At 37.4% G+C, this 26,323-nt stretch overlaps 2 protein-coding genes across 8 annotated transcripts; one reads left to right on the top strand and one right to left on the bottom strand.

The window, feature by feature from the left end:
* On the top strand, positions 987–13,830 carry LOC109840951 (putative RNA-binding protein YlmH). 7 transcript variants are annotated; one of them, XM_020409787.1, is made up of 12 exons: positions 994–1,037; positions 2,176–2,284; positions 2,358–2,437; positions 8,004–8,135; positions 8,247–8,320; positions 8,392–8,497; positions 8,595–8,663; positions 10,223–10,287; positions 10,391–10,489; positions 12,257–12,356; positions 12,470–12,657; positions 13,186–13,830. In XM_020409787.1, exons 1-11 carry the CDS (start codon positions 1,035–1,037, stop codon positions 12,530–12,532), a joined length of 900 nt encoding a protein of 299 aa, XP_020265376.1. In that variant the 5' UTR covers positions 994–1,034; the 3' UTR covers positions 12,533–12,657; positions 13,186–13,830. The 7 variants fall into 7 exon arrangements, with proteins under 7 accessions (XP_020265377.1, XP_020265375.1, XP_020265378.1 ...); XM_020409788.1 differs by lacking the exons at positions 2,176–2,284; positions 2,358–2,437 and adding an exon at positions 1,220–1,299 and having other exon boundaries at positions 987–1,146; positions 13,509–13,830; XM_020409786.1 differs by lacking the exons at positions 2,176–2,284; positions 2,358–2,437 and adding an exon at positions 1,220–1,299 and having other exon boundaries at positions 987–1,146; positions 13,504–13,830.
* LOC109840950 (VQ motif-containing protein 33-like) lies at positions 16,718–17,590 on the bottom strand. Its single transcript, XM_020409783.1, is given in 2 exon segments — positions 16,718–17,198; positions 17,201–17,590. Coding segments are annotated over 2 exon segments (534 nt in total). The 5' UTR covers positions 17,453–17,590; the 3' UTR covers positions 16,718–16,916.

Below are 26,323 nucleotides of genomic sequence, written 5' to 3'. Positions count from 1 at the left end.
AAGCTTTAAATTTTTTTCATTATTCTAAATTGTCTCACTTTATACCACTCAAAATATCTCAAAGAGATAAAATTGTTCCATTAAGGGGTGTTAGTTAGCTAGAACATTTTTGATAGAAGTGGCACAATTTTTTATGAGATAATTTTTTAATATGGGGTATTTTAATAGGATAATTGGGAGTAATTTTCTAAAACATGATATGTTAATGGGACAATTGTTAGTATAATCAAGGATAATTTTTAGAAATCAATAATCATATAAGTCATGTATTTTGATGATAAGAATACCATTTATACATTTTAAAAGTTATTATTATTATTAATTATTTATTTTAGTGTTAATTAATTTTGAAGAACTGTTTTGATAATAATAATTTGTAGCTTTTTTAATTTTTTGGAATTATTATTGTAATATAAATTAAAAAACATAGTTTTCCCCTTTTTTCTCTTTCTTTGATCTACGAGACATCATTCCATCATCTCTCAATTTTAATTAATTTTTAATAAAACATGAATATTGTATCTTTTAAATTTAAATTAATTATATAATTCAAATATTTAATAAAAAGTAAAAAATAACATTAAATAGAAGGAAACAGTAAGAAGAGATATAATCTAATTTTATGGTGTGGTTTGAAGATGATGGAGAAATAAAATATGAAAAATAAAAAAGTTTTAGTTTTTTTATCGTGTAGTTCTCGCTTAACACTTGGAACAATTTGAGTGATTAGAACTATCTCTTTTCTATACAAATTTGATAAAAGTGGGATACTTTTGGACAATTATCACAGTTCTACTTTTTATCCCATTCTTATTGACTAACACTATATAATTTTATTCTAGTTCTAGTTCAAATAGACTAACACACAAAAAAAATCCTATAAATTATCTCAGTTCTAATTTTAAGTTTTACTTACCTAACACTCATTAAAAGAATTATCTCACTTAGCCCTAAATTGTGCCGACCAATAACCCCCCCTAAAAATTGAAAACCTCCTGGCTCACTATTCAACCAAACACCCCTTAGCAACATCTATGGCTGCTGCTGTCTCCAGCTTCGCGCCCCAAATTTCTAGGGTCAAATCTATCGCAGCATCTCTTAACCGATTCCATCATCATCTCAAAACCCTTTCTTGTTCCTCTCGAGGTATCAACATCCTCTCTCAAATTTGATCCATTTTCTGTTTATTTTTGGCTGATTTTATCCGATTTTGTCACAGGTATGTGCCTCGTCGCTCATGCTGCGAAGTCTGGAGGCAGCGGTGGCGGTGACGCTTCGGCGAAGAACATTGTCGAAATGGTAATTTTGCATTTGTAATTTTGGATTCTACTGAGAGTTAGGGTTTGCTATGATCGATAACTCTCTACTTGCTAATATTTACCTCTCTGATAATGTATGTAAAATGATTAATTTGAGTGGCAAGCCTTTTAGATTTATAGTCTCAGGTTTAGGGCTTAGTCTCACCATGACAAAATCCTTCATGTTCACTCACATTTTCAAAATAGAGTCAAACAGTAAAGAATTCACCTTGTTTAAGCCGTGGATAGGTAAGTATATCATTTGAAAGGTTATCATTAGAAAGGATGGCATCATAGGAAGGGAATGCTTCTAAGTTCAGAGAATGATCATTGCAATTTTTCCTTAGAAAAGTTGAATTTCCACCAGTTTCATCAAAGAGAGTAACGGAACTATTGCGAAATGGGATCCACTATTGGGAACAAAAACCAGCTTCGACTTTTTTAATTCTTGTACAATTGTAAGATGCTTTGGTGCCTAGATGCACTCTATAAATCCCTTTTTGTCTTTGGTCTTTAAAGTTACCTTCTTCGATCTTACATCAATTGCGTATTTGTTAGACATGAGTTAAGATGCTTTAGTGCATCTTCTATCATCACATATAAACTTTGGGACACATAGATTGTCGATGCCTCCATTTTTAGTTCTCGTCCTTTCAGTTTTCTGATTTTATGTATTTTTGTTTTGTGGTGCTAATGGCCCTAGAGCCTAAGCCCTGTTATCCCGCTTTCCTCTACTTTTTGCTTTTCATGTTAATATATAGTCCCTCGAAGATTGTGACCATTACAACCCAATGTGATTTATGTCGTCGTTTAAGATTTCTGAAACGTCAATATCCCGGAGCTCCTGATGGATGCAGGTGTTTGGATTTTGTGAAAGGCTGCTGCTGTCTCCAGCTTCGCGCCCCAAATTTCTAGGGTCAAATCTATCGCAGCATCTCTTAACCGATTCCATCATCATCTCAAAACCCTTTCTTGTTCCTCTCGAGGTATCAACATCCTCTCTCAAATTTGATCCATTTTCTGTTTATTTTTGGCTGATTTTATCCGATTTTGTCACAGGTATGTGCCTCGTCGCTCATGCTGCGAAGTCTGGAGGCAGCGGTGGCGGTGACGCTTCGGCGAAGAACATTGTCGAAATGGTAATTTTGCATTTGTAATTTTGGATTCTACTGAGAGTTAGGGTTTGCTATGATCGATAACTCTCTACTTGCTAATATTTACCTCTCTGATAATGTATGTAAAATGATTAATTTGAGTGGCAAGCCTTTTAGATTTATAGTCTCAGGTTTAGGGCTTAGTCTCACCATGACAAAATCCTTCATGTTCACTCACATTTTCAAAATAGAGTCAAACAGTAAAGAATTCACCTTGTTTAAGCCGTGGATAGGTAAGTATATCATTTGAAAGGTTATCATTAGAAAGGATGGCATCATAGGAAGGGAATGCTTCTAAGTTCAGAGAATGATCATTGCAATTTTTCCTTAGAAAAGTTGAATTTCCACCAGTTTCATCAAAGAGAGTAACGGAACTATTGCGAAATGGGATCCACTATTGGGAACAAAAACCAGCTTCGACTTTTTTAATTCTTGTACAATTGTAAGATGCTTTGGTGCCTAGATGCACTCTATAAATCCCTTTTTGTCTTTGGTCTTTAAAGTTACCTTCTTCGATCTTACATCAATTGCGTATTTGTTAGACATGAGTTAAGATGCTTTAGTGCATCTTCTATCATCACATATAAACTTTGGGACACATAGATTGTCGATGCCTCCATTTTTAGTTCTCGTCCTTTCAGTTTTCTGATTTTATGTATTTTTGTTTTGTGGTGCTAATGGCCCTAGAGCCTAAGCCCTGTTATCCCGCTTTCCTCTACTTTTTGCTTTTCATGTTAATATATAGTCCCTCGAAGATTGTGACCATTACAACCCAATGTGATTTATGTCGTCGTTTAAGATTTCTGAAACGTCAATATCCCGGAGCTCCTGATGGATGCAGGTGTTTGGATTTTGTGAAAGATATCCTTGACCAAAACAAAAATGTACTGGCTGGTGCATGACATCGATGAATGGATGATCCGTTGCTAGACAATAGTCATATTCTCCAACTATTGACGACTTTCTATTTATGAGATTTTCTATATTAAGCATATCGTCATAAATAGCAACCATGCAAAGTCTATGATCTTCTGTGGAATCTTGAGTTCGCAAAACATCCTAATAATTACGTTAGTCTCACTCCCTGATGGTTTTACCATTGGTATAGCAATCGTATTAAAAAGACACCAGAAGGTTCCCATCTCCGCGCTCTGACCTTTCATGCAGTGGGCCTTCGATGTTACAACACATCCACTAGCTTGCCATAGATCTGTGAAAGAGTAGATGGCATCAGTTTCCCCATCAGTCGTTGTGCGACCAGACATTTTAGTACTGGAAAAGGTCTCTGAACCTGACAATATAGTGCCTAACTAGACATATTCGTACTGAACCAGCTAGAAAAGGTCTCTGGACTCATATCTTGATTGATCTTATACGAACTTAATGATAGAGTTCTGGGTCATGGCATAACACCCAAAAGTATAATTCTGATTAGGCCAATCGTAACTTTGTATACTTGTAGAGTCAGGGAGCCTGTCAGGGAGTAGGACCTGAACTTATTGTCAAATACCAGAATACCCATGAGGTGCCAAAGACTATGTCTATGATGTTGATTGCAGCACCTGGTGTGGTTCTTGGTTGCTAGATTTAGTGGATGGAAATTTACCCGATGCACATTAGTAGGGGTGCAAAATGGTTCGGGTTTATCCGGACCGATCGCAACTGTATTCGTTTAGAAAGAGGATATGATAGGGAAAAAATTAAAACCAGTTAGATATGGTTTCGGATACGGTCACGGTTTAGATGTTTTATTCGGATACGGTTTCGGATACGATTATCGGGTCGAAATTACGGATACGGTCCGTATATCTGGATATTTGAAATGGGCTAAGTTTAATACTTGTATTGGGTTGGGTCTATAATATATACTCATGTTATCCGTAACCCGACCCAAATTCAACTCAATGAAAAGAGTCAGGCACCTCGCAGAGAGTCAGAGACCCAAATTCTTATCCCTGTTTCTCCAAGCCGCAATCCGCCTCTAAGCTTGGCCTCTCCTCCGAGCTCCACCTCCGCCTTCGGCTCGGCCTGCGTCTCCGCCTCCGATCCGCCTGCTGCTCCCCTCCGCCTCCCATCCGCCGCTCCGGCCTGCGCCTCTGCCTCTGCCTCTTCGCGGCTCAACTCTTCAAGAAGTCTGCGGCCGCCTCATCCTCTTGATCGACGCAACGACGACTATCGACGACGTTCGACCTGCCCTTCTCCTCAATTTCGTATATCACTAAGGTGAATTCAAAACTCTAAGGCCTAATTTTTTTAATAAAAGCCCTAATTTCTAGCATTTGTTGATTGAATTGAAAACCCTAATTTATTTGATAAAAGTCCCTAACCTATTAGCCCTAAATGTTTTTAGTTGCATATATGATTGTAATTTGTATCATTATATTTTTTTTGTTTGATTAAGTTTATAAATTTCAATGAACAGATATTAGAATCATGTCGTATAATCCATCCGTTCAAGCTTCTAACGAAGAATCCACAGTCGAACCCCCCGTTAAACTGGTCATTAAACCCGCAGTAGAAGAGTCTTCTAATAAAACAGAGGAAAAACCTGAGAAAATGGAAAAAAATTAACTTTTGATGTATGGTTAGACTTTAAGAAAATTGATAAAGTTGAAAAGAAAATTATCGATGGGAAAGAAGTTGAAATAAAAATCAAGATAGTGAAATGTAAACATTGTTTGTTTGAATATGATGGACGTAGTTCAGGGGGTACTACACATTAGAAATCATATTATGAAGTGCTCCAAAAAGAAGAGACCCGATATTCGTCAACAATTAGTTCAAGCTACTATAAAAAATAAAGAAAGGACTTGTGCACTTAGTAATTATCATTTTGACGATGAGAAGAGTCAAACTTTACTTACAAGAGCTATCATCGTCCATGAGTATCCATTTAACTTGGTCACACATGACTTCTTTTTACAATATGCGCATTCTCTTCGTCCAAATCACAAGGTTCCAAGTCGTGCACAAATCACAGAGTTATGTATGAAAGTTTATGATGAATATAAAAAATCTTTATTTGATTTGTTTGTCACATCTTCCATAAGGTTAAGCTTGACAATGGATAAATAGACATCATCTTCACAAAATGATGATACAAATGTGGCTATGGCTTTTGCACAAAATGATGATACAATGGATAAATAGACATCATCTACACATGATCCAATATTTATTAAATTTTCTTTTCATTGCAAAAGCCATAGCCACATTTGTATCATCATTTTGTGAAGATGATGTCTATTTATCCATTGTCAGGCTCAACCTTATGGAAGATTTGACAAACAAATCAAATAAAGATTTTTTATATTCATCATAAACTTTCATACATAACTCTGTGATTTGTGCACGACTTGGAACCTTGTGATTTGGACGAAGAGAATGCGCATATTGTAAAAAGAAGTCATGTGTGACCAAGTTAAATGGATACTCATGCACGATGATAGCTATTGTAAGTAAAGTTTGACTCTTCTCGTCGTCAAAATGATAATTACTAAGTGCACAAGTCCTTTATTTTTTATAGTAGCTTGAACTAATTGTTGACGAATATCGGGTCTCTTCTTTTTGGAGCACTTCATAATATGATTTCTAATGTGTAGTACCCCCTGCACTACGTCCATCATATTCAAACAAGCAATGTTTACATTTCACTTTCTTGATTTCAGTGTTGTAAATAGCGGCGCGAATAGCGGTCGCAGCCCTTCAGCGCTACGCGTAGGGGTTTCGCGGTTGGCTTAAGCGGGAAAATCCGCTATTCATTCGAATAGCACGTAAAAGCGGATTTTAGCGGGTTAAAAGCGAGTTTTCACGGTTAAAAGCGGATTTTTGTTGTTAAAAGCGGCTAAACCCGCTATCACACATATTATGATGCTATATTTCTTGAATTTCTTCATAGTTTCATTCATACAACAAGCTTATTAATTGTTATTTATTAATAATACAAGAAATTTACAACTAATTGAATTTTTAGATTTTTTTATGAATTTTTTTATTATTTAGGATAATTAAATATATTTAAATTTGATCGCTATTTGACTGTGCGCTATTTGCCGCGATTTCGCCGTAATAGCCCGATATAGCCTTAGCGGTACCTCGCCGCGACGCGCCGCGATCCGCTATCAGCAACCTTGCTTGATTTTTATTTCAACTTCTTTCCCATCGATAATTTTCTTTTCAACTTTATCAATTTTCTCAAAGTCTAACCATACATCAGAAGTTAATTTTTTCCCTTTTTTCAGGTTTTTCCTCTGTTTTATTAGAAGACTCTTCTACTGCGGGTTCAATGACCGGTTTAACGGGGGGTTCGACTGTGGATTCTTCGTTAGAAGCTTGAACTGATGGATTAGACGACATGATTCTAGTACATGTTCATTGAAATTTATAAACTTAATCAAACAAAAAAAATATAATGATGCAAATTACAATCATATATGCAACTAAAAACATTTAGGGCTAATAGGTTAGGGATTTTTATCAAATAAATTAGGGTTTTTCAATTCAGTCAACAAATGCTAGAAATTAGGGTTTTTATCAAAAAAAATTAGGACTTAGGGTTTTGAATTCACCTTAGTGATATACGAAATTGAAGAGGAGGTCGGACGTCGTCGATGGTCGTCGTCGCGTCGATCAAGAGGATGAGGCGGCCGCGGACTTCTTGAAGAGTTGAGCCGCGAAGAGGGGAAGCACAGGCGGAGTGGGAGGCCAAGCCAGAGGTGGAGCTCAAAGGCGGAGGCAGCTTGGAGAAACAGGGATAAGAGTTTGGGTCTCTGACTCTCTGCCGAGTGCCGACTCTTTTCATTAAGTTGAATTTAGGTCGGGTTGCGGATAACATGAGTATATGTTATAAACCCGACCCAATACAAGTATTATACTTAGCCCATTTTAAATATTCGGACTGTATTCATAATTTCGACCCGATAACCATATCCGGATAAAAAATCTAAACCGTAACCGTATCCGAAACCATATCCGGTCGTTTTTAATTTTTCCCTATCATATCCATTTTCTAAACAGATACGGTTGCAGTCGGTCCGGATAAATCTGGACAATTTTGCACCCCTATGTGTGTGTGTATGTATGTATATACATGTATATGTGTATACATATACATGTAGATATAGGTATGTCTATATGTGTGTGTGTAGATATATGTGTATGTGTGTGTGTGTATATATGTAGATATATGTGTGTGTGTGCGCGCGCGCATGCGTGCGTGCGTGCGTGTGTGTGTGTATATATATATATATATATATATAATATATATATATATATATATATATATATATATATATATATATATATATATATATATATATATATATATATAAATATATATATATATATATATATATATATATATATAATATATATATGTTTCACAATAACATGATTTACTCATTGATTTAACTGGGCACAATACCCTCTATCTTTATTTCGCATGCTTGTTTAGGCATTGTGCTTCAGTTACAGAGAAGAGGCCTGCCTTATTGTTGTATGCTACTTTAGAAGTGTGAAATTGTACTGATTTTCTTCGTCATTTTCAAACAAGGCAAGACGGGCTTCAATAAGAAAAGAGATTCTCCATACAGATTTTCTTACTCCTCCTGTTGTGAATGAGACCCTTCTTACTCTAGGAAAACTAGCTGATATCAAAGCGGTGTCCCAGGGAGGATATCCACAGGTGAATAACTATTTTTTCTTTATATAAACCCTTCGTTTTTCCAGAAATTTTATTTATAGTTTGGAATCTGAAATTTTATTTATAGTTTGGAATCTCTGTTGGTTTTCCCAGGCTGAAAGATGTCGCATTTCTGTTGGACATCCTGAAATTATGACAACTATTCCTGATGTAGTTGCTGCTCTGAGGTCTACTCAACACTTCTTTTCTGAGAACTTGTGTACCTTATTGAGGTCGCCTAATTGATTTGTGCTTCCAGTATCTCAGGGAACTTTGGGTTCGAACCTTGTTCTCATGGTGACTTCCTTGGTGCTATTCTTGGTACCGGAATTGTAAGAGAGAAGCTTGGAGATATACTAGTACAGGTTTGCTAGTTAGCACCCAAAGGATACGTGTAGTTTGTTATTCTCATATTTGTTCTGTTTTCTCAATGTAAATTTAATAGGTTGCTGACTTCTCCAGGGAGAAAAAGGGGCCCAGGTCCTTGTAGTTCCAGAACTTGTTGAATTCATCACATCAGCATTGGATAAGGTAGGGAATGATTTTGTTAATAAATTGTTGATAATTTTGTTTAGGTAGAACCTTTATCAGGGCAAATATTGCTAATGATTTACTGTAGATTTCATAGTACATCTGTTCAAAACTGCAAAATATTTAATTATGTTTTCTTGCTGAAAGTAGATTACTGATTGCTAGATCTATATGAGTTGATTCATTATACAGCAACTATCCATTTATTTAAGAGGATTAAACATAATTGAAAGTGATCACATATCTCTGCATCATAGTTCTGATTTTTAGCTGCCAAAAGCATGTTTCAGGTTTTATCATTTGAGTCAAATAGATGCAGGGCTCGATATTGGTTAAATTGATGTATGACCTAGATTTCCATGACTTTTATATCTCCTCTATCTGATCAGTCACATATGTCTAGCAGCCTCTTAAGTATCCTGAATGATTTGGTTGTCAACATGAGATAGCTTATTAGCATGTAGAGGGTCTCATCATGAACTTATTAATGTAAGAAGATTTTTCAAGTAGCAATGCCTTAACTATGTCTTAGGTTCTTTTCATCAATTGCTAAATATTATTTTCCGTTGGACAAGACTTAAGCAAATCTATTATATTTAATCAATTAATTTCCCTGGCTTTATTTTGATATAAACTCCTTATCTAATATTGACTCAACTCCTTATCTAATATTGACTCCCTCCCTCCATCCCTCCTTCCCTCACTCACACATATGGGCAACCCGATTTATGCATAGTTTTGGATTTCCTTGTTCAGCTACATCTGTATTTTCTGAGATTCTTCCTTTTTAAAAGCTAATGCCAATCGCATCTTAATTCCTATGGCAGGCCGCTTGTAATGTGACTAGATGATAATATATTTTGGTTTTGAACTAATATGCACGGCTACATCTGTATGGGCAACCCAATTTATGCATAATTTTGGATTTCCTTGTACAGCTACATCTGTATTTTCTGGGTTCTGTTTTGAAGCTAATGCCAATTGCATCTTAATTCCTATGGCGGGCTGCTTGTAATGTGACTAGATGATAATATATTTTGGTTTTGAACTAATATGCACAGCTGAAATTTTATCTTTTTGGCATAAATTGGAGCCTTGTTACTGATTGGTTTGGCACTCTGATAATGACATTTGTGGTGTTCTTGAGACATCTTTAAATGGCACATCGCGTAGAATACAAGGGCGTGGTTAATCTCTCTGTAATATCATAAATGCTTTAGCCTGTGACAAACTACTCTACTGTCCATTGACACTTCTCAATTTGTGAACGTCATCGACTGATTGAGAAAATGTCAAATTTATACTTCACGACTTTCAAGCATGATATTTGTCTTTAATTTTCATCAGGATATAATGGAAACAAGATAGCTGGTACCATTTGTTACAGTTTTACTTTTTTTGTCCTGTTATTGTTCTTTCTTGAAGGAATGTCCTAAGGAATATTAGAGACAATATTTTTATTTGTTAAATTAACAGATATTTCCTTAGATGTGTTTCATTCTGTAAAAAAACTGTGATATAACTGGATAGTTGAAAGTTTATCTTTGGCCTCTATGCAGGTTGGTAATGTTTCTGTCACTTGCACACAAATACCATTGCTTGCTTTGGAGTATGAACCACCAAAGTGAGACTTCTGTCTTGGACCTCTAGTTTCTTTTAAGTATTTTAGTGTCGATCGTACTCACCGATATCTGGAACAAATTGCATTGCTTTTTACCTACTTGTAGGACAAAATCCTTTAAGACCGTTGAAGCCTCATTAAGGGTTGATGCGCTGGCCAGCGCTGGTTTTAGAATATCACGCACAAAACTTGCCAACTTAATCAGGTACACTTCTATTGTTAATAGCATGTTGCACTTATCAGTTTTTCATGTTCTCTCCTTTCCTCTGCCGAGAGTTGAATTAGAAGAGTTCAAGCACAAAAAATAGACTGACACTTTTCTTTTGTGTTATGGTTATTCATTTTACAACCGTTTTTATGAACAACCTTGCCCTAAGTTGTGAACCAAAGAGTTGGTAAGTGGGTTGAGGAAGTTTATCTAACCTCTGTAGTAACCTTTTCTTCATCTTTTACTTCCACAGGTTGAATAGCATTCTCTGTCATCTTTAACCTTTTCTCATCCTTTACTAAGGAGCTGTTTGGTTCGCTATTATAAGGGGTGGAAAACTCAGAAAACCCCTCCACGTCAGATTTTTAGACCTCCACGTCAGCTTTTTTGTTTCCGTCCATTTCTTTGTGCCGCTTTGGTTCGCTCGAATGGAAGAGGGAAAACTCTGCTGAAATCGCCGCCAACTAAGATTTTTTTCCCTCTCCGATTTCCTTCCCCAACCAAGTGAAATTGATGAAAACTCTGCCACGTCAGATTTTTTCCTTCTCTGCTTTGTTTACAAAAGTTTTTCTTTTTTTCTATGCGAACCAAACACAAGAAAAATAAATACATTGGTTTCTCACTATTTTTTATGTGCGAACCAAAGCAAAACAATCTATTTCTTGGAAAAGTTTGGAAAACTCAAAACTTGTGTTTCTTTACATGGAATTGCATTTCTCTATATCAAGGAAACGAACCAAACATCCCCTAAATAGAAATAGTTTGAATAAAGTTTTCGGCCACTCATGTGAACTGGAAATATTGAGGGCCACATTTGTGAAATAGGTCAAGTTACTTCCTTTTCAACTATTGGTAAAAAAAATCCGGGAAGACTATATACCACTTTATAGGATAATTTCGCCTGCAAAATGTCATGTGAATTGTGCCTTTATGCTAGCCAGTATAAAGATGAAACAGGGATTTGAATATGAGGTATAATTTTGGAGGAGGTGTTGATGAGAAACACATTTTTTAATTTAAAATTTGCTTTCCCCAGGAAAAAAAACATAAATAAATGGCCCAGAAAGAACAAAGACACGGAAGCCACAGTTAGTTTGCTTAAACCTATGTTTCTCAATGCTGGAATTACGTGAATGGATATGAGAGTGTACCTATCACCTGCCTGCAGGATGTACCTGTCACATGCGTAGAAGATTAAAGGATATTTTGTTTGAGGTTAGAATACAGTTCATGAACAAAACTTTCAGAAAGATGCAGAAGATGACCATCAACCTTCACATACAGAGCGTGTTCTTGTGGCGAGGGTTGTAAACAGTAAAATATTAGTTTTACCATGTTTAGGGAAAATGATAATCAATATGTTATTGACCTGTGTAATAAAGAATGAAGTAAAATTATTATTAAGAGGTGCTTCACACTATATCTATAAGTGCCAAATAATGAGGGGGAAACCAATTGGATCGAGAACTAGTGTCTTGAAGAAGAATTCTGCTAAAAGTACCTAATCCCTAATAATTTTACCTAGTTAGAACGGGAAGCCTGTTCATGTAATGACGCCGAATGATTGGATGGGGCCAACCCTAGAGCAGAAGACCTGGTTGGTATTTTTTGAGCATAATATGTGCTCTTGACAAATTATTCTATACAATCATGAAGCTCATTAAAAGTTGAGTTCTCTCTATTACAAGCTTATAATGGAAAACTTATACACCATCACTAGCAATAGATGATCAAATTGATGCAATATTTCTTTTTTTTTTACAGCAATGGCGATGTGCGAATAAATTGGTCTCCTGTGTCAAAAAATGGAGCCACACTCAAGACAGGGGATATCGTTTCGGTTAGTGGAAAAGGGAGATTGAAGGTAATGCGTACACTTTAATTATCCTGTTAAACATAATCTATACATTTTGCAAACAGTGATGGTTCAATGTCATCAAACTTGATAGCTCTCCCCTTCTTCTTTTATTTCCTCAGATTGGCGAGATTGTGACAACAAGAAAAGGAAAGTTCGCTGTCGAGTTAATACAATATTTGTAGGCGTTAGTTCTTCTGAAGTGTGAGTTCCCTCTCTGAGAAAGATGATTTGATGCATGGGAAAATTGGTTGAGTAGGACTAAAGCAACAAGGGAATGTGAAAGAGATGCTCACTTCACAACCTAATTGTAGGTATCTCGGAACTACTTTCGCATGGTAGCTTTTTTTTTTTTTTGGTTAGGTAAATTTATTAGTTTTGTACCAGAAATTCTCAGGGTTTCTTGAGTTGCTTCCTGATGAAAAGTTTCTGGGCATCAATCTCATACAAATTTATACCTAAAATTTCTCCCAATGCCTTTCTAAGATTCATGAAACTTGCTTTCCTATATTCTGGATGGATGCATGTTCATCCACTAGCGAAATATTGATGACATTGACAATAACTTATATTTGACCGAGATGATTGAGTCTTTATTTTTATTTTTATTTTTCCTTTTAAAAGGGAATCGGTTCCGCATGTGGCCTTTTCATTGTTAAAATACTACATTTCTTCCGTTGATCGCTGAAGGTTTGAGGCATAATGCTTTATGCATCAAGTCATCCTAATATTTGCTTCTCTTAGCACATATCTCAGATATTCTATCTTAATCCTTTTATATTTCTTACAATGCAGCGTTAATATTTGGATATTTAACAAACCAAGTTCCCATGTTCAGGTGGCCGTCGATGAGAGTTTCCACATTAACTAAACTGAATTATGTTGAGGATAGCAGCCGAAGTGGCATCCGCATGACTTCGTGAAAGCATTTTTAACACCACAGTAGTTGTGATCTACAATTTATTATATCATATTATTATACATGATTTTATGCTATTAAAGACAGCCATAGTCTCTGTTGTTGCTTGTTACAATGTTATTCTAAACCCAATTGTACACTGTACACAAGATCTCTGCCCATGTATATTGGCTTCGCATGTGCATGTTCTTTGTCCTTAAAAGACAGCTTACTTGTACTTTCAATTTTTTGAGTCAGGACAGCTAGGAACCAGCGGACTTAAAAAAGACAAAGGCGACGCCAGCAACGTCTCTTCCTTCTCTTTTCAATTATTATTAATTTTTGTAAATGGTCAAAAGTTTACATGAGCATCTGTTTCCAAATTTAAAGGGTTTAGATCTCAACCACCCGTCTTTAGTTTCAATTTGTGTCGGTTGAGATCTATGTTTGGTTTTGTTAGAACAATTATAATAGCCACAATAGGTACGCCTCATTTTTCTGCATATATTATATTTGTTGGTGTTGCAATACAATTTGCACTTGTGGCATCTTGGAACTTGGAAAGAAACGAAGAAAGCTTCTGTTTATCATATTAGCTGGCCGAGATAGACATCTACATCCATATCAAACTTGTGGAATAATCAAACTTTCTTGTTTGTAGTTTAGATTTTAAATGAGAAGGAGACCTCGCTTTCTTCTTCTTCGATTCAGATGGATTGAAGGGGACGTGCAAGAAAAGATAGGAGCAACGACTGGACGAGCTTGCCTTTTTTTTTTTAAAATCGATCGAATCGTGTCAATTTTATTATGCTCTAGATAAAGATTCAAGGGTCGGTAGTATTAAATTTCGAAATTAGGCTTGTAATGCTTCTCTCTCTCTCTCTCTCTTTATACTGTTTAGCCAGCAAACGCCAATGATGAATTTTTCTCAAGCTTTGTAAAGAAAACCAGGTCACATTGGTAGGATTTGTTATCTTGTTTCTCCACTGCAAAGGGATTGTGGGGACAAAAGAAAATTTGGAATTTTCCTCAATGCAGCTAGCGATACTTGGAATAAATACAAAGTTCGTTCGGGACATCACTGACGCGGTCTGGACTTTTGGTAGTCGTTGATATTGTCAAAGGTTATCCTAATAATTCTTGATGGTTCCAAAGAAAGAGAATAGAAAGATAAAAAAGAAAATATTGCTTTTATTAGATATGTTTTGTTGGTACGTATGTTTGTTAGAGCATGGACTCTTCTTTTGAGAGTACGTTAAGACTACGTACTTGTGTTCAAAGTTTGTGAATTTCCTATTATTTTTTCCTACCTTGACCAACATTCTATTAAACTTCATGCTAGGTTTGCAGCAATGATACCAGACGCAACAATTACACGGAAAAGCAGATATTTACGTCAGCACCTCCACTTAAACTCCCTTTGGAGTCCGCCGCACCCCGGTTCGAATCCCCCCAGTCCCCAACAATCCGCAAGGAGCTACCTCTTAAGTACCAGAGGGCTCATCCCCAGCACGTGGGCGAGCAGTGTGTGGACCGGGCGAGACGCGAACCAGAGACAGCGGGTCGAGCCGCTACTGACCAAGTAAACCCCGGGTTTCCATCCCCACCCTAAGACTAAAGGAAACCAGGTGAATGCAGTCACGAGGATTCGAACCTTGCCCAACAACGGGCACGTGGCCTGGGGAGATCTCTCCCCCCATGGGGAGCTGCTAACCAAGATCCCACCCCGCGGGTGGTAGCAGATATTTACTTACTTGTGTGTAACTGATCAATTTTGATTAGTCTGTATCACCTCAAGATGATCCACATGTAATCGGGTCGTCTAAGCCGCACATCTGATTGGCGGGGGATGAGCTGCAGCTCGGATGTTATGCGGATCATTTTGAGGAGATGTGTAATTAATCTCGACGGTGTATGCGTGGAGGATTTGAATCTTAAAAAGGTCAAAGATGATGAACTATTATTTTGAGAAAATTCACTTTTTTCCCCCACTACGTTTGATGTTAGAAAATAACAACCGGTACCCTCCAATCTCTCCCTCTCCTGCATCACACGTTACGCATCTGAGCAACTGGTGTCCCGTGTGATCCCGTATTCAAATACCGGCAATTGTCACGTGATGCATGACCTGCATGTCACGTGGTGGCCCACCCTTTTGATTCCCTGTTACGGCCCAAACAGTAATCCAAGCAACATGCTGGGGCCCACTTCCCTTGACCCCAAACCCCAATAACTGACTCGCCCCCCCCCCCCCCCCCAACAATTATGTGGCGCTGCCTAACTTTAAGATTCGATTTCGAATGGTCCCAATTTGGCAAATTCTCGTCTTGGTCATCGCTAAGATTAATGCGGTTGGACCTATTCGTTATCAAGATTTGGACATTTTCTTCTCTGTAGATTTTTAGTGCAATGTGTATGGGTGTTAATTTTAACTTGAAATAATTCGTACTGCATTTATTGTGAATAGCGTAGATAATCATGACGGTTCCTCGCTAATGTAACGTTCATGCTGCCCTAACATTTGTTGCACGGATGTGAATCACCTTCTCTAATGAAATGGTAATCAAAGGTCCAACCGCATTAATTTCTAAGGAGAAGACTTATTAGATGCATAGGATTTCCACCCTTTCTAAAAATTTGATTGTTTCTTGACATTAAAATGAACTGGCAAGGATTTCTCCAATTTTGAAAAAACAAAAAATTAAATGGGACTTTCCTGTCATTTATAAGAACCTACTCTCAATGGACAGAAAAAACTTTGATAATCGTACTAATTCAAAAGACCAAATCGAACTTAAATTCATCTGAAGTTCCTACGTCAAAAACATTAAATTCAAATCTTACTAAATACTAAACTACATACATTAAAACTAATCCATGGACTAATTCATATTCGTTTAATAATCCACAAGTTGACAGAATCCAAATAGATTATCCCCCGACACATTTTCGCAAGTTCTACACGAACGCACCAACCGCTGCTCCTACGTATAAATATTTACAGCCCCAAAAAGTAGGGTTTTGTAAATTTACTGCAGCCTTTTTGCTCGTATTCAATGCGGGCTGTTAGATTCATTACCCTACTACTAACCAATCAGTTATCGACAGCTGTCCTCAACGAACCTGGGCCCGAGAGAGCAGAAACTGCAATGCCCCATCTTTGGTCTCCTTTCACTTTCCCAAATTTAATATTTACTTATTAAAATAATCGCATTCTTACTTGTTTATTATTGCAGAAATCTTGCTTACTTTCCGCCTAACTTCTTCCTTAAGCTAATCACCCATCAAACAAACACTATTCCTTAAGCATTGTTTTGCACTTTAATACCCCAATTTTTCAATCTTTGGACAACTTCAAAATCGTGAAGCTCAATTCTGAGCAGAAAATGCCGGAATTTGACCCATAAATTATAGGTTAACCTTTTTGCGTTCCAAACATTAAATTGTCAAAATAAACTTCACGCCATCAAAATTTAAAGAGAGTAAAATTCCAGGGTATTAAAATGCTAATTAAGCCAAATTCCCAAAAAAAAAAAATAGTCAGAAATAAACAACATTAAGCAGCGTTATCATATAGATGATAATTGTACGTACAAGACTTGGCCGATCACAAGATCTAATCGAAAACCTCATTTAACTTCTCAATAATTAACTGCAGAACCAATCGCACCTCATACAGTCGATTGACCGCCGGCGGACTCCATCCTCGGCGAAGTCAACGGAAACAGAGGCAGAAGCTTGGGCGGTTCGGCGTCCCTCGGCGTCGCCTGCCTCGGCGACGGATGCAAATAATACCCTTTCTCAGCGATCGCTCGATCCTCCGGCGAGACCGAGATCCCCAAATTCGAGCTCACCGGCGACCTGTTGAAAGGGTCAGGGCTCAAAGGAGTGACGGGACTCAGCATGAGCTTGGGGAAATCGAGGACGCTCGGAGACAGAATCTCCACCTGCCGGCGAGCTCTGCGGATCCGGTGAGCATTTGGACGACTTGTTTGAAGGATTGGGTGTCGGCTTGGATGAAGGTCGTCGGGTACGGGTTAGGGTTAGGGTTCGGGTTCGGGTTTGATTTGGGAGTTAGGGGAGGGAGGGATGCTGATGGATGAGCTCCATTATTGGAGCTCGTGCTGCTTGTCGAGCTGCTGTTGGGCGAGGTTGAAGGAGACGGGGGCTTCTGATCCCTGCAAGACTCCCTACCTGAAACCTCCATTGATTTGATGAGAGAGAAAGCCAAGAGAGAGAAACCGAGAGGAGGGAGAGCGCGCTTATTTCAGAGCAAAAGCATTGCTTTCGTGACGAAGGATCTCTCTTTCTTCCTTCTCTTTGCACAAAGGGATATTAATGGGGGTGGGCTGTTTTGAAGTGGGCAAGGAGTTGAGAGGAAATTACTGATAGTTGACCCGAGGGGGCGACGGCAGTGGGGTAAATGACGATACTGCCCCTGGGCTTTGCCATCAATCACATCATTGTGTCCGGGGACTTTAATGGGGCACATTTATTTTGGAATTTGAAATTTCTCCGCAACTTTTTACTTTTGTTGCCTGAGGTGTGTGGATAAAAAGGACTGAATCCCTCTGAGACAACTTTACTGCCGTGTTGGATCTTTACCCAAAAAAGTCAACTCTGTTTCCATTTGTCCAAGAAATTTTTCGGTATTCTAACGAATAATATAGCGGTAACCATTTTCTATTCTGAAATTAATATTAAAATACAAAACTAGTAAGACTGTTTCTCTCTCTTTAACGTATTGATTCCAGCGGACTAATCTGCTTCATCTTCAAAAGTAGTAAAAAAAACTTAGCAGTACACTAAACACTCATTTTCAAATTAAAAAATGGCAATGTAAATGGCATGTTGATGCTTCAATACATGAGTTTTTCTTTTAATTGGTTCTTCCGTTAATGTAGAAAACTAATCGAGAGCTATGAGCAAAACCCAGAGCTGACCAAGAAAAAAAAAACTTATCTAGCAAATTCTTGAACCATAATTGTCCTGAGTTCACGTATCACCCTAATACACCTAGCTTTGTGCACAATCATGTTAGCTTCTGGGACCGGAAAGTTGTGCTGATGCATCGAAACAATACTTAATCCTTTGGATTAGTGCACTAATTAAGTCTAAATGCCAATATTAGTGCCATCTATTAGATTTGTGTGGTACTTCCTTTTAAAAGTGTCTTTATTTTCATATTTAGTCTTATTCAAGTATATTAAATTTAGATGCATATAAAAGGCTATCTCATCAATTGCATCATGTATTATATAACGAACAATCATAAATAATATTAAGCGGCCGGAATGTTAAAACGGATGGGGAAAAAAAGTGCGCCCTCTACTATTTTTGTAGAAGTCGTAAACCAAAAGGACTACTTCTTCCCACTATAGAAATCAAAGCCTCCTTGTTTAATAAAAGTTGGCAAAGCTTCTCCCTTCTTAATAAATTAGTTTGTTGATTAGGTCTTAGATTCAAAAACAAGGAGGGGGAAAAAACAAACAAAAAGAAGACCACCCAGGTTCCGTGATTGAATGGCAAAATTGAAATTAGTTATAAAAACCGCGGGAATTTTCGTAAACCATTGCCTTGATTTCCTAGCAGTCATAATACTCAATTGGGAGAGAGCGGGGACCGAAAGCCGTATAAAACACAGGGTCAAACGATGTCGAAAGCCTGTTACATCAAGAATCGGCCGGTCTTTATTATCATTATTGTTTCTTATTAATTTCCAACGCTGTAATTATTATTATTATTATTATTTTCTTTTCCCCTTTTCCTTGGGATCCAAAATTCAAAAAGAGCTGCATGCAATTACGATGGTTGGGTTGCCAACCTGTTAGCACGAGATTCGTGAACTTTTCTTCAATGTTTGTCCCACTTTTGAATTAATTTCCTCACTCTTAACTCATCTCTGGTGAAGTTCGTAGTCAAATAGACAGGACTTTTTTAGTCAAGAAAATTAAGGGAACTGAAAAAGAATAAAGGAAGAAATATTGTCGTGGGTTATATTTAGTAAGTGTGGGTAAGTTCTCGTTGTCTTGGAGGTCGAATTATGAATTAGGTTTAGTTTGGCAACTCGTCCTATGAGTTTTGGTTTGAACGGGTTTAGTTTAGGTTCAGGAGAGACGTGAGCCAAAACAAAACAAGTACAAAGGAAAAAAAAAAATTTGTCCTAACACTCACTCAAGGTACCTAGTTAAAGTCAAGATGGTTCAAATATTTAAACATACATATCCATGACAAACATTAAAATATTATTACTTTATGATAAAAAATATATCAAATAAAGAATACATATCTTTGTCGAACATCCCGCATACAAGTAGGATTCTCTTACATTAAAACGGTAAAATATCCAATATGCATTTTATTATTCTACACTGTTCGGAACATCTTACTTTGTATGCAGAATGTTATGATAAAGTTGTTGCGAATGATTGTTTAGACGACGATTCAAGGTGCAATCCGAAAACCTTAGATCCAGTATTGTATGTGCTTTGTTTGTGCCTTCTGATCGACCAATAAATAGTACTTTAACTTCCAAATTTTTGATGTGCTGAGACTTGAGAGTATGTCATTGGTATTTCTAACACAACTAAGCCAGAATTTCATAGGGAGAGATACATTTAAGTCTTCATAACTCCATTGATCAGCTTGGACTTATTTGTAAAATTAATCTTGACTGTCAAAGAACGATCCAATATCTCTTAATCACTCTAAGCTAGCTTGACCTTTTCTTTGAGTTCACATCTGAACAAGCGACGATTTTAGCATATGTTCTCCAAATTTCTACTGAGGACAATTAGTGCAAATGTGGACAAACAAGTCAAATCCAAGTGTTGGTTCCAAATCAAATCATGAAATTTACACCGCCTGATTTTTTTTTGGGCTCTATTAACGGGTGCTCCTATCTAGAGAATTCATTAATCAGGAGAGAGAAAGAGAGAGACTTGAGCTGAGAGAGAAAATTAATTAGAAACATCGGGCTACATTCTTCCCAAATCTCTCTCATGCTTCACGAGTGTCTAAACGACTTCTGTTAATAAAATAAAAATTTTTATTTTATTTCTCTGTACAAAGCTATAACTATCGAGGGAGTTAGTGATTCTCTATCTTGTGGTGTAGAAGTAGTATATAAGAGATTAGTGTAATTATCATCATTATAAATTAGAGGGCATTTGTGAGGACTTATTTTTTGAAGCTTTTATAAGCTACGCTGGCTTTTGAGCTTTATAATAAAATTTCTATAAAAATTGTTCGGATAGAATTGTTATTTATTTGGTTAAACCTAGCTTAAAAGCTAATTTTTCAAGGGAACCCCAATTGTTTTATATATATTGAGCATAAAAGCTAGCTCATATGGAATATTACCAAACACATAGAAATAATTAGGGGTGAACATGGTTCGGTCCAAACCGAAAAAACAGACCGAACCGAACGAAAATTAACAGTTCGGTTCGGTTTTATGAGTAGGACGGTTTGGATCGGTTTGAAAACTTTTCAACCCGAACCGACCCGAACCGACAGAATACCCAATAGTCCAAAATATACCCGTTCTGAATCTCACTTAAACCCGACCCGTCCCCAAAGACTCAATGTCTCAAACCCTAAAGTAAACTCCCATTGCCACTTTCTCAGCCGCCGCTCCTTAGTTCCTCTCTCTCACTCTCTCTCACTCGGAGTGAGTCACTCATCATTTCCGCCTCTCTCACTTCCTCTTCCTCACTTCATCATTTCCTCAGTCCTCTCTCTCACTCCTCAGCCACCAGTCACTCGGCACTCCGCCGCGCTCCACAGTCTTCATGGCCGAGGCTGAAACATCTCCTCATGCTCAGGATCTATCTCCGGCTTTGGAGGGGACACCCGCACCCGTCGCCGTCGCCGAGGCCAGGGTATAAATTGAAAATAATTCTTCTACATCTCAGTGATCTCACATGATCTCTCGGTTCCATAGCCTTATAGGCCTTTTCTTGTGAAGAAGTTCATCTTGGTGTTAAATTCTTTATTTTATTGTTGAAGTATAAATCTGTTTGCAGCTCTTAATCATATATGCCCAAATTCATTATATGATCTCTCAGATTCTCATGCCTATAGGTCTATACGCTTGGCTTGTGCTAAATATTGATAGTGAATTATTTATTTTCTACACTCTGGTTATCATGATTACAGGCCTATATCTGTAAACCTTATATTATTTTTTCTTAATGCAATGTTTGATGTTGCTCGTTTGTTTATTGGATAGTTCAAAACACTGAAAATAGGCATTGATTTTGATTATTGGTGTCAATTTGACTATTTATATATAAATCATATTAGTGCTAGTCTTAACTCTTAAGTTACACTTTGTCTTGATAAGTATAAACTTATTTTCTATAATTACTTTTAAGTATTGAATAGCTTACAAAATTAGTATGCTAAAAAGTTGATTCTAATCAAGTTGAACTGTTGAAATAATCTGCAGGCTTCTCAAAAGGAGAATCCTAATGTAAATGCAAGTCAAGTTGATTCTAATCAATCTACACAAGGCTCACAGACTTTGACTAAAAGGAAGGCAATAAAAGGAAGATCGGAGGTATGTTGATATCTTTTTTTTCCTTTAACACAGTATGTTGTTTGATAACAAGTTTGATAAAGTTATAACCGAACAAACCGAACCGGACCGCACCAAAACGACTTGCAACGGTTTTGTTCGGTTTTAAATTATAGGCGGTTCGGTTCGGTTGTTCAAAATTTAGTAAAAAACGAACCGAACCGACTGTTTGCACACCCCTAAAAATAATAATGATAGCTTATAATTAAGCTAATTAATGTTCTCCTCTATAGTTTCTTTCTTTTTCACCCTCTAGGTAAATAACCACTCTTAACTAATTTAATTCAAAAAAACCTTTGATATTTAAGAGGTTTTGTATATAAAAAACTCATGAAATTTTCTTATTTTACTATAATATATTTGAAGATTCACTTTTAAAAATCAAAATTACACCGTTAAATCTACTGTTTCAGGTGCCTTATAGCATGAGGAAAAAGGATGAAAATGAAATATTAACATGTTACCCCTAGCCCTTAGCATAATGGAAGAATGTTATGTTAAGATTATGTTTTTGATTCTTTGTATAACTTCATAAGAATTAGATAGGGTTAGAGATCTATTATGATTAGGAGACTAGGTCTCATCATGATTAGGGGTTTGAATCCTATTCTAATTAAGAAGGTAGGCTAGAAATAGGGTTTTGATTTTCCTATAAATATTCTTCTATTGTTAGAAGAAAAACCAAGCAGATGAGAGAGAACCAATATTCTTGTAATTTAGGGTTAGCAGAGGGTGTAGCCTGATTCAAGAATATTGTGTGAGAGGTGAGGGTTTCGTAGTCTTTGTCCGTACAAAAGATTACATCCTTAGGAGAGGGTTTCACAGTCATTGTCTGTTCAAAAGATTGTAAGGAGAGGGCTTTGGAGAGAATATGATAGTTGATTATGTATGTGAGATTGAGAGACGAGAGTTGAGTGGTTCCTCTTGTAGTTCTCCCTGATACATGGTGGATTTCGCGTATTGTTGTCCGTGAACGTAGGTCGAAGTTGGTCGACCGAATCACATAAATCTCGGTGTTCTTTCTTCTTGATTGTTGTTATTTTCTATCTTGTTGATTATGGGTTGGCTTCCGAGTTGCGCATATTGTAGTAGGCGGGGAGACTAAAATTCCCCAACATGTTATTCTCTCTTCCTGAATAAAATGAAATGGTCTTCCAATATTGCACATCATGACTCAGATTGGGGGCACAAAAAAAAGATTGAAAAAACTCTAAAATAGTGGTACCCCCTTCAATTAATGGAATTGCAAATCCTGAATTTCCAATTGTTAAATACTTTTTTAAAAAAGGTGGGTCCCGCGCTAATATCTGTTCAATGAAAAACGTGGGAGAAACTTTCTTAGTTGGGCGGTGCCAAATTTTAGGCAAACAAACTTTGATTGAAATTTTTAGACGTGGGCCCCACTACATAGTAAAATAATAATATTTTATTAGTGCATAGTATTTTCCCAAACGCTATAAATAGACCTCAAATCCTTAAAGAAAATTCATTCCAAAAATAACAATCAATATATATACAGATATAGATTGTAAAATAGCTGGTGCTTATAGGAATTTTGCCTGATAGATCGAGGAGATCTTTTGCCTAATAGATCGAGGAGATCTTTTGCCTGATAGATCGAGGAGATCTTTCGCCTGATAGATCGAAGAGATCTTTGCCTGATAGATCGAGGAGATCTTTGCCTGATAGATCGAGGAGATCTTTGCCTTATAGACCGAGGAGATCTTGACAGTACTAGGTCGATGCACACCAGAATACTGGACTGCTATTCCTGGAAACAATTTGGCCTTGGGATCCTTGCACCGGAGTAGGTCAAATAATGCTTTAAGGACAACGTTTTACAAACGCACAGCAGCTGAGTTAAAAATTTTAAATTACTGCCCTTCAGTTTTCTATTCAGATTTTTGCTGTTATATATCTGTATTATTCTAGTTTTAACCACAGGCGCCAACAATCTTAAAGCATTATTCTGATCTACCATGGATCCTGCGATGACTCTTGGAGTGGATTGTCTTAAGTTAGAGAACTTTGACGGTTCTAACTTCAACGTATGGCGTCGGAAAGTAATCTTTGGGATGCAACTCCTGAAAATCTACTATGTGGTTTCTGAGAAAAAACCTGACTCTGAAGAAGACTCCGAAGCTGAAGCCTCTTGGGCTAGAGATGATCACTTTTGCAGGAGTTATCTCCTTAATTGCCTAGCCGATCATCTAGTAGATGCTTACACCAACAAGCCCTCTGCAAAGGAAATCTGGAATGCTCTAGAGGATCAGTACAAGGATGAGGAGAAGCTGTCCAAATCTCACCTCATTGATAAATTTCTGGACTTGAAGTTCGAAGATGATATTGAGGTTTTGCCTCAAGTCAAAGAGCTTGAAAAGCTTGTTATGAAGCTGAAGGATGAAAAGATCAGTCTTTGTCAAACCTTCATTTCTGGTGCAATTGTCAACAAGCTTTCTCCATCTTGGATGTCATTCTCCACTGACATTCGAAGAAGGAAAAAACAAGCGACTCTGTCTGATTTGAAGATGTTCATTAGGATCGAGGACGAGACTCGGACTCGCACGAAGACTGAGCTCATTACTAAGCAGAAGGCGTCTGCTAACATGGTGGCTGCTAACTCTAAAAAGAGTAATAATTCATCTTTCAAGAAGAAGAAGTCTTTTAACAGAAAGAAGAACCAGAATCCAAAGAACCTGAACGTTCAGAAGAAGGAGTTCAAGAGGAGCGGCAAATGCTTTAACTGTGGGAAGCAAGGACATTTTGCCAAAGACTGCAAAGCACCAAAGAAGAAAACAACACACAATGTCAATCAAGTTGATGATTATGTGGCTATGCTCTTCCAGGTAACAACTCCAAGCAACATCTCTAGTTGGTAGTTAGATATGGGTGCTACTTGTCATGTATGCTTCAATAGAGATATGTTCTCTTCTTATGTTGCTACCAAAGAAAACGTATCAATGGCTGATCGTTCTGTGGTTCCTGTTCTTGGAACTGGGACTGTGGTGCTGACTCTTTCTTTGGGAAAGACTCTCACATTGAAGGATGTGAAACACGTTCCCTTAATTGGCAAGAACTTAGTCTCTGGAAGCATGCTATGTGATGCACACATGAGGCTGGTTTTCCAAGGAGGAAAGGTTGTATTATCCTTCAAGAAAATGTATTTTGGCGATGCATATCGTACTGATGGCATGTATAAAATTAGTACGAGTGCACCCAACCCCGTTGTAAATAAAGTATCATCTTCTGCTTACTCCTCTGTGTTATGGCACAATAGGCTGGGACATGTAAATTATAGAAAATTATCCAGCATGAAGAAGTTAGGATTACTTCCAAAATGTGGGGGTAACAAACCTGAGAAGTGTGAAGTTTGCGCGCAAGCAAAGCTGACGAGGAAGCTATTTTCAAGTGTCACGAGGAGCACCAACTTGTTGGATCTGATTCATTCAGATACTTATGACTTTAAGAGCTTCATCACTCGTGGCGGCAAAAAGTACTTCATCACCTTCATTGACGATCATTCTCGCTTCTGTCACGTTTACCTGCTGAAATCTAAAGATGAAGCCTTCAGCAAGTTTGTCGAATTTCGGACTCGAGTGGAGAAGCAGCTTGGACTTCAGGTGAAAAGACTCAGGAGCGACAGAGGATGAGAGTACCGATCTAAGGAATCAGAAGCATACTTCAATGAGCATGAAATCATTGCTGAAACTACTGCTCCGTATTCTCCGCAATCTAATGGGATTGCAGAAAGAAAGAATCGTACATTGACCGAGATGGTGAATTCGATGCTGATCACACAATCTAATGGGATTGCAGAAAGAAAGAATCGTACATTGACCGAGATGGTGAATTCGATGCTGATCACATCTGGTCTACCTACCTGCTATTGGGGAGAGGCTTTGCTAATGACAAATTGGATTCTGAACAGAGTACCCTATTCCAAAACTGATATTACTCCTCATCAGTTATGGTTGGGATATCCAGATTCTTTGGATAGTCTCAAAGTATGGGCGTGTCTCGCATACGTTCGAATACCAGATATCAGAAGGCCTAAGCTCGGACCAAAGACAAACAAATGTGTATTTCTTGGCTTTGCTAGAGATAGCAATGCGTGTAGATTCCTGGACCTTAGAACCAACTCCATCATTGAAGCTCGGGATGCAGAATTATTTGAGGATAAGTTTATCAAACATAAAGGTTTATTGCTCAAAGATGTAGCAAAGAATGCTAGTACATCAGATGCACAAGAGGAGCCAGTCAATGATGAAGGAGTTATCGAACCATCTTCCAAGCGCGTCAGAAGACAGAAAGATTTTGGAGATGACTTCATCACCTATAATGTGAAAGGAGATCCACAGACTTTTCAAGAAGCAATACAATCAACAGATGTTCTTCTGTGGAAAGAAACTATAGATGATGAGATGGATTCATTTGTTTTCGCCAAAAGTCGAATTTGTTGTCGAATTCATTATATCTTCGGTCGATTACAATAAATTC

This window comes from Asparagus officinalis, chromosome 5 (genome assembly GCF_001876935.1).
Source record: "Asparagus officinalis chromosome 5, Aspof.V1, whole genome shotgun sequence".
In the NCBI taxonomy this organism is placed as follows: domain Eukaryota; kingdom Viridiplantae; phylum Streptophyta; class Magnoliopsida; order Asparagales; family Asparagaceae; genus Asparagus; species Asparagus officinalis.
Note: the sequence above shows the minus strand (reverse complement) of the source record. Positions and strands in the feature narration are given on the sequence as shown.

Excerpts from the sequence above, each read along its gene's own strand:
- LOC109840951 (XM_020409788.1), top strand. The coding sequence starts at position 1,035 with ATGGCTGCTGCTGTCTCCAGCTTCGCGCCCCAAATTTCTAGGGTCAAA. Across the intron at positions 8,498-8,594 it reads TTGGAGATATACTAGTACAG|GGAGAAAAAGGGGCCCAGGT; the intron begins GTTTGCTAGTTA and ends TGACTTCTCCAG. Across the intron at positions 10,490-12,256 it reads AAACTTGCCAACTTAATCAG|CAATGGCGATGTGCGAATAA; the intron begins GTACACTTCTAT and ends TTTTTTTTACAG.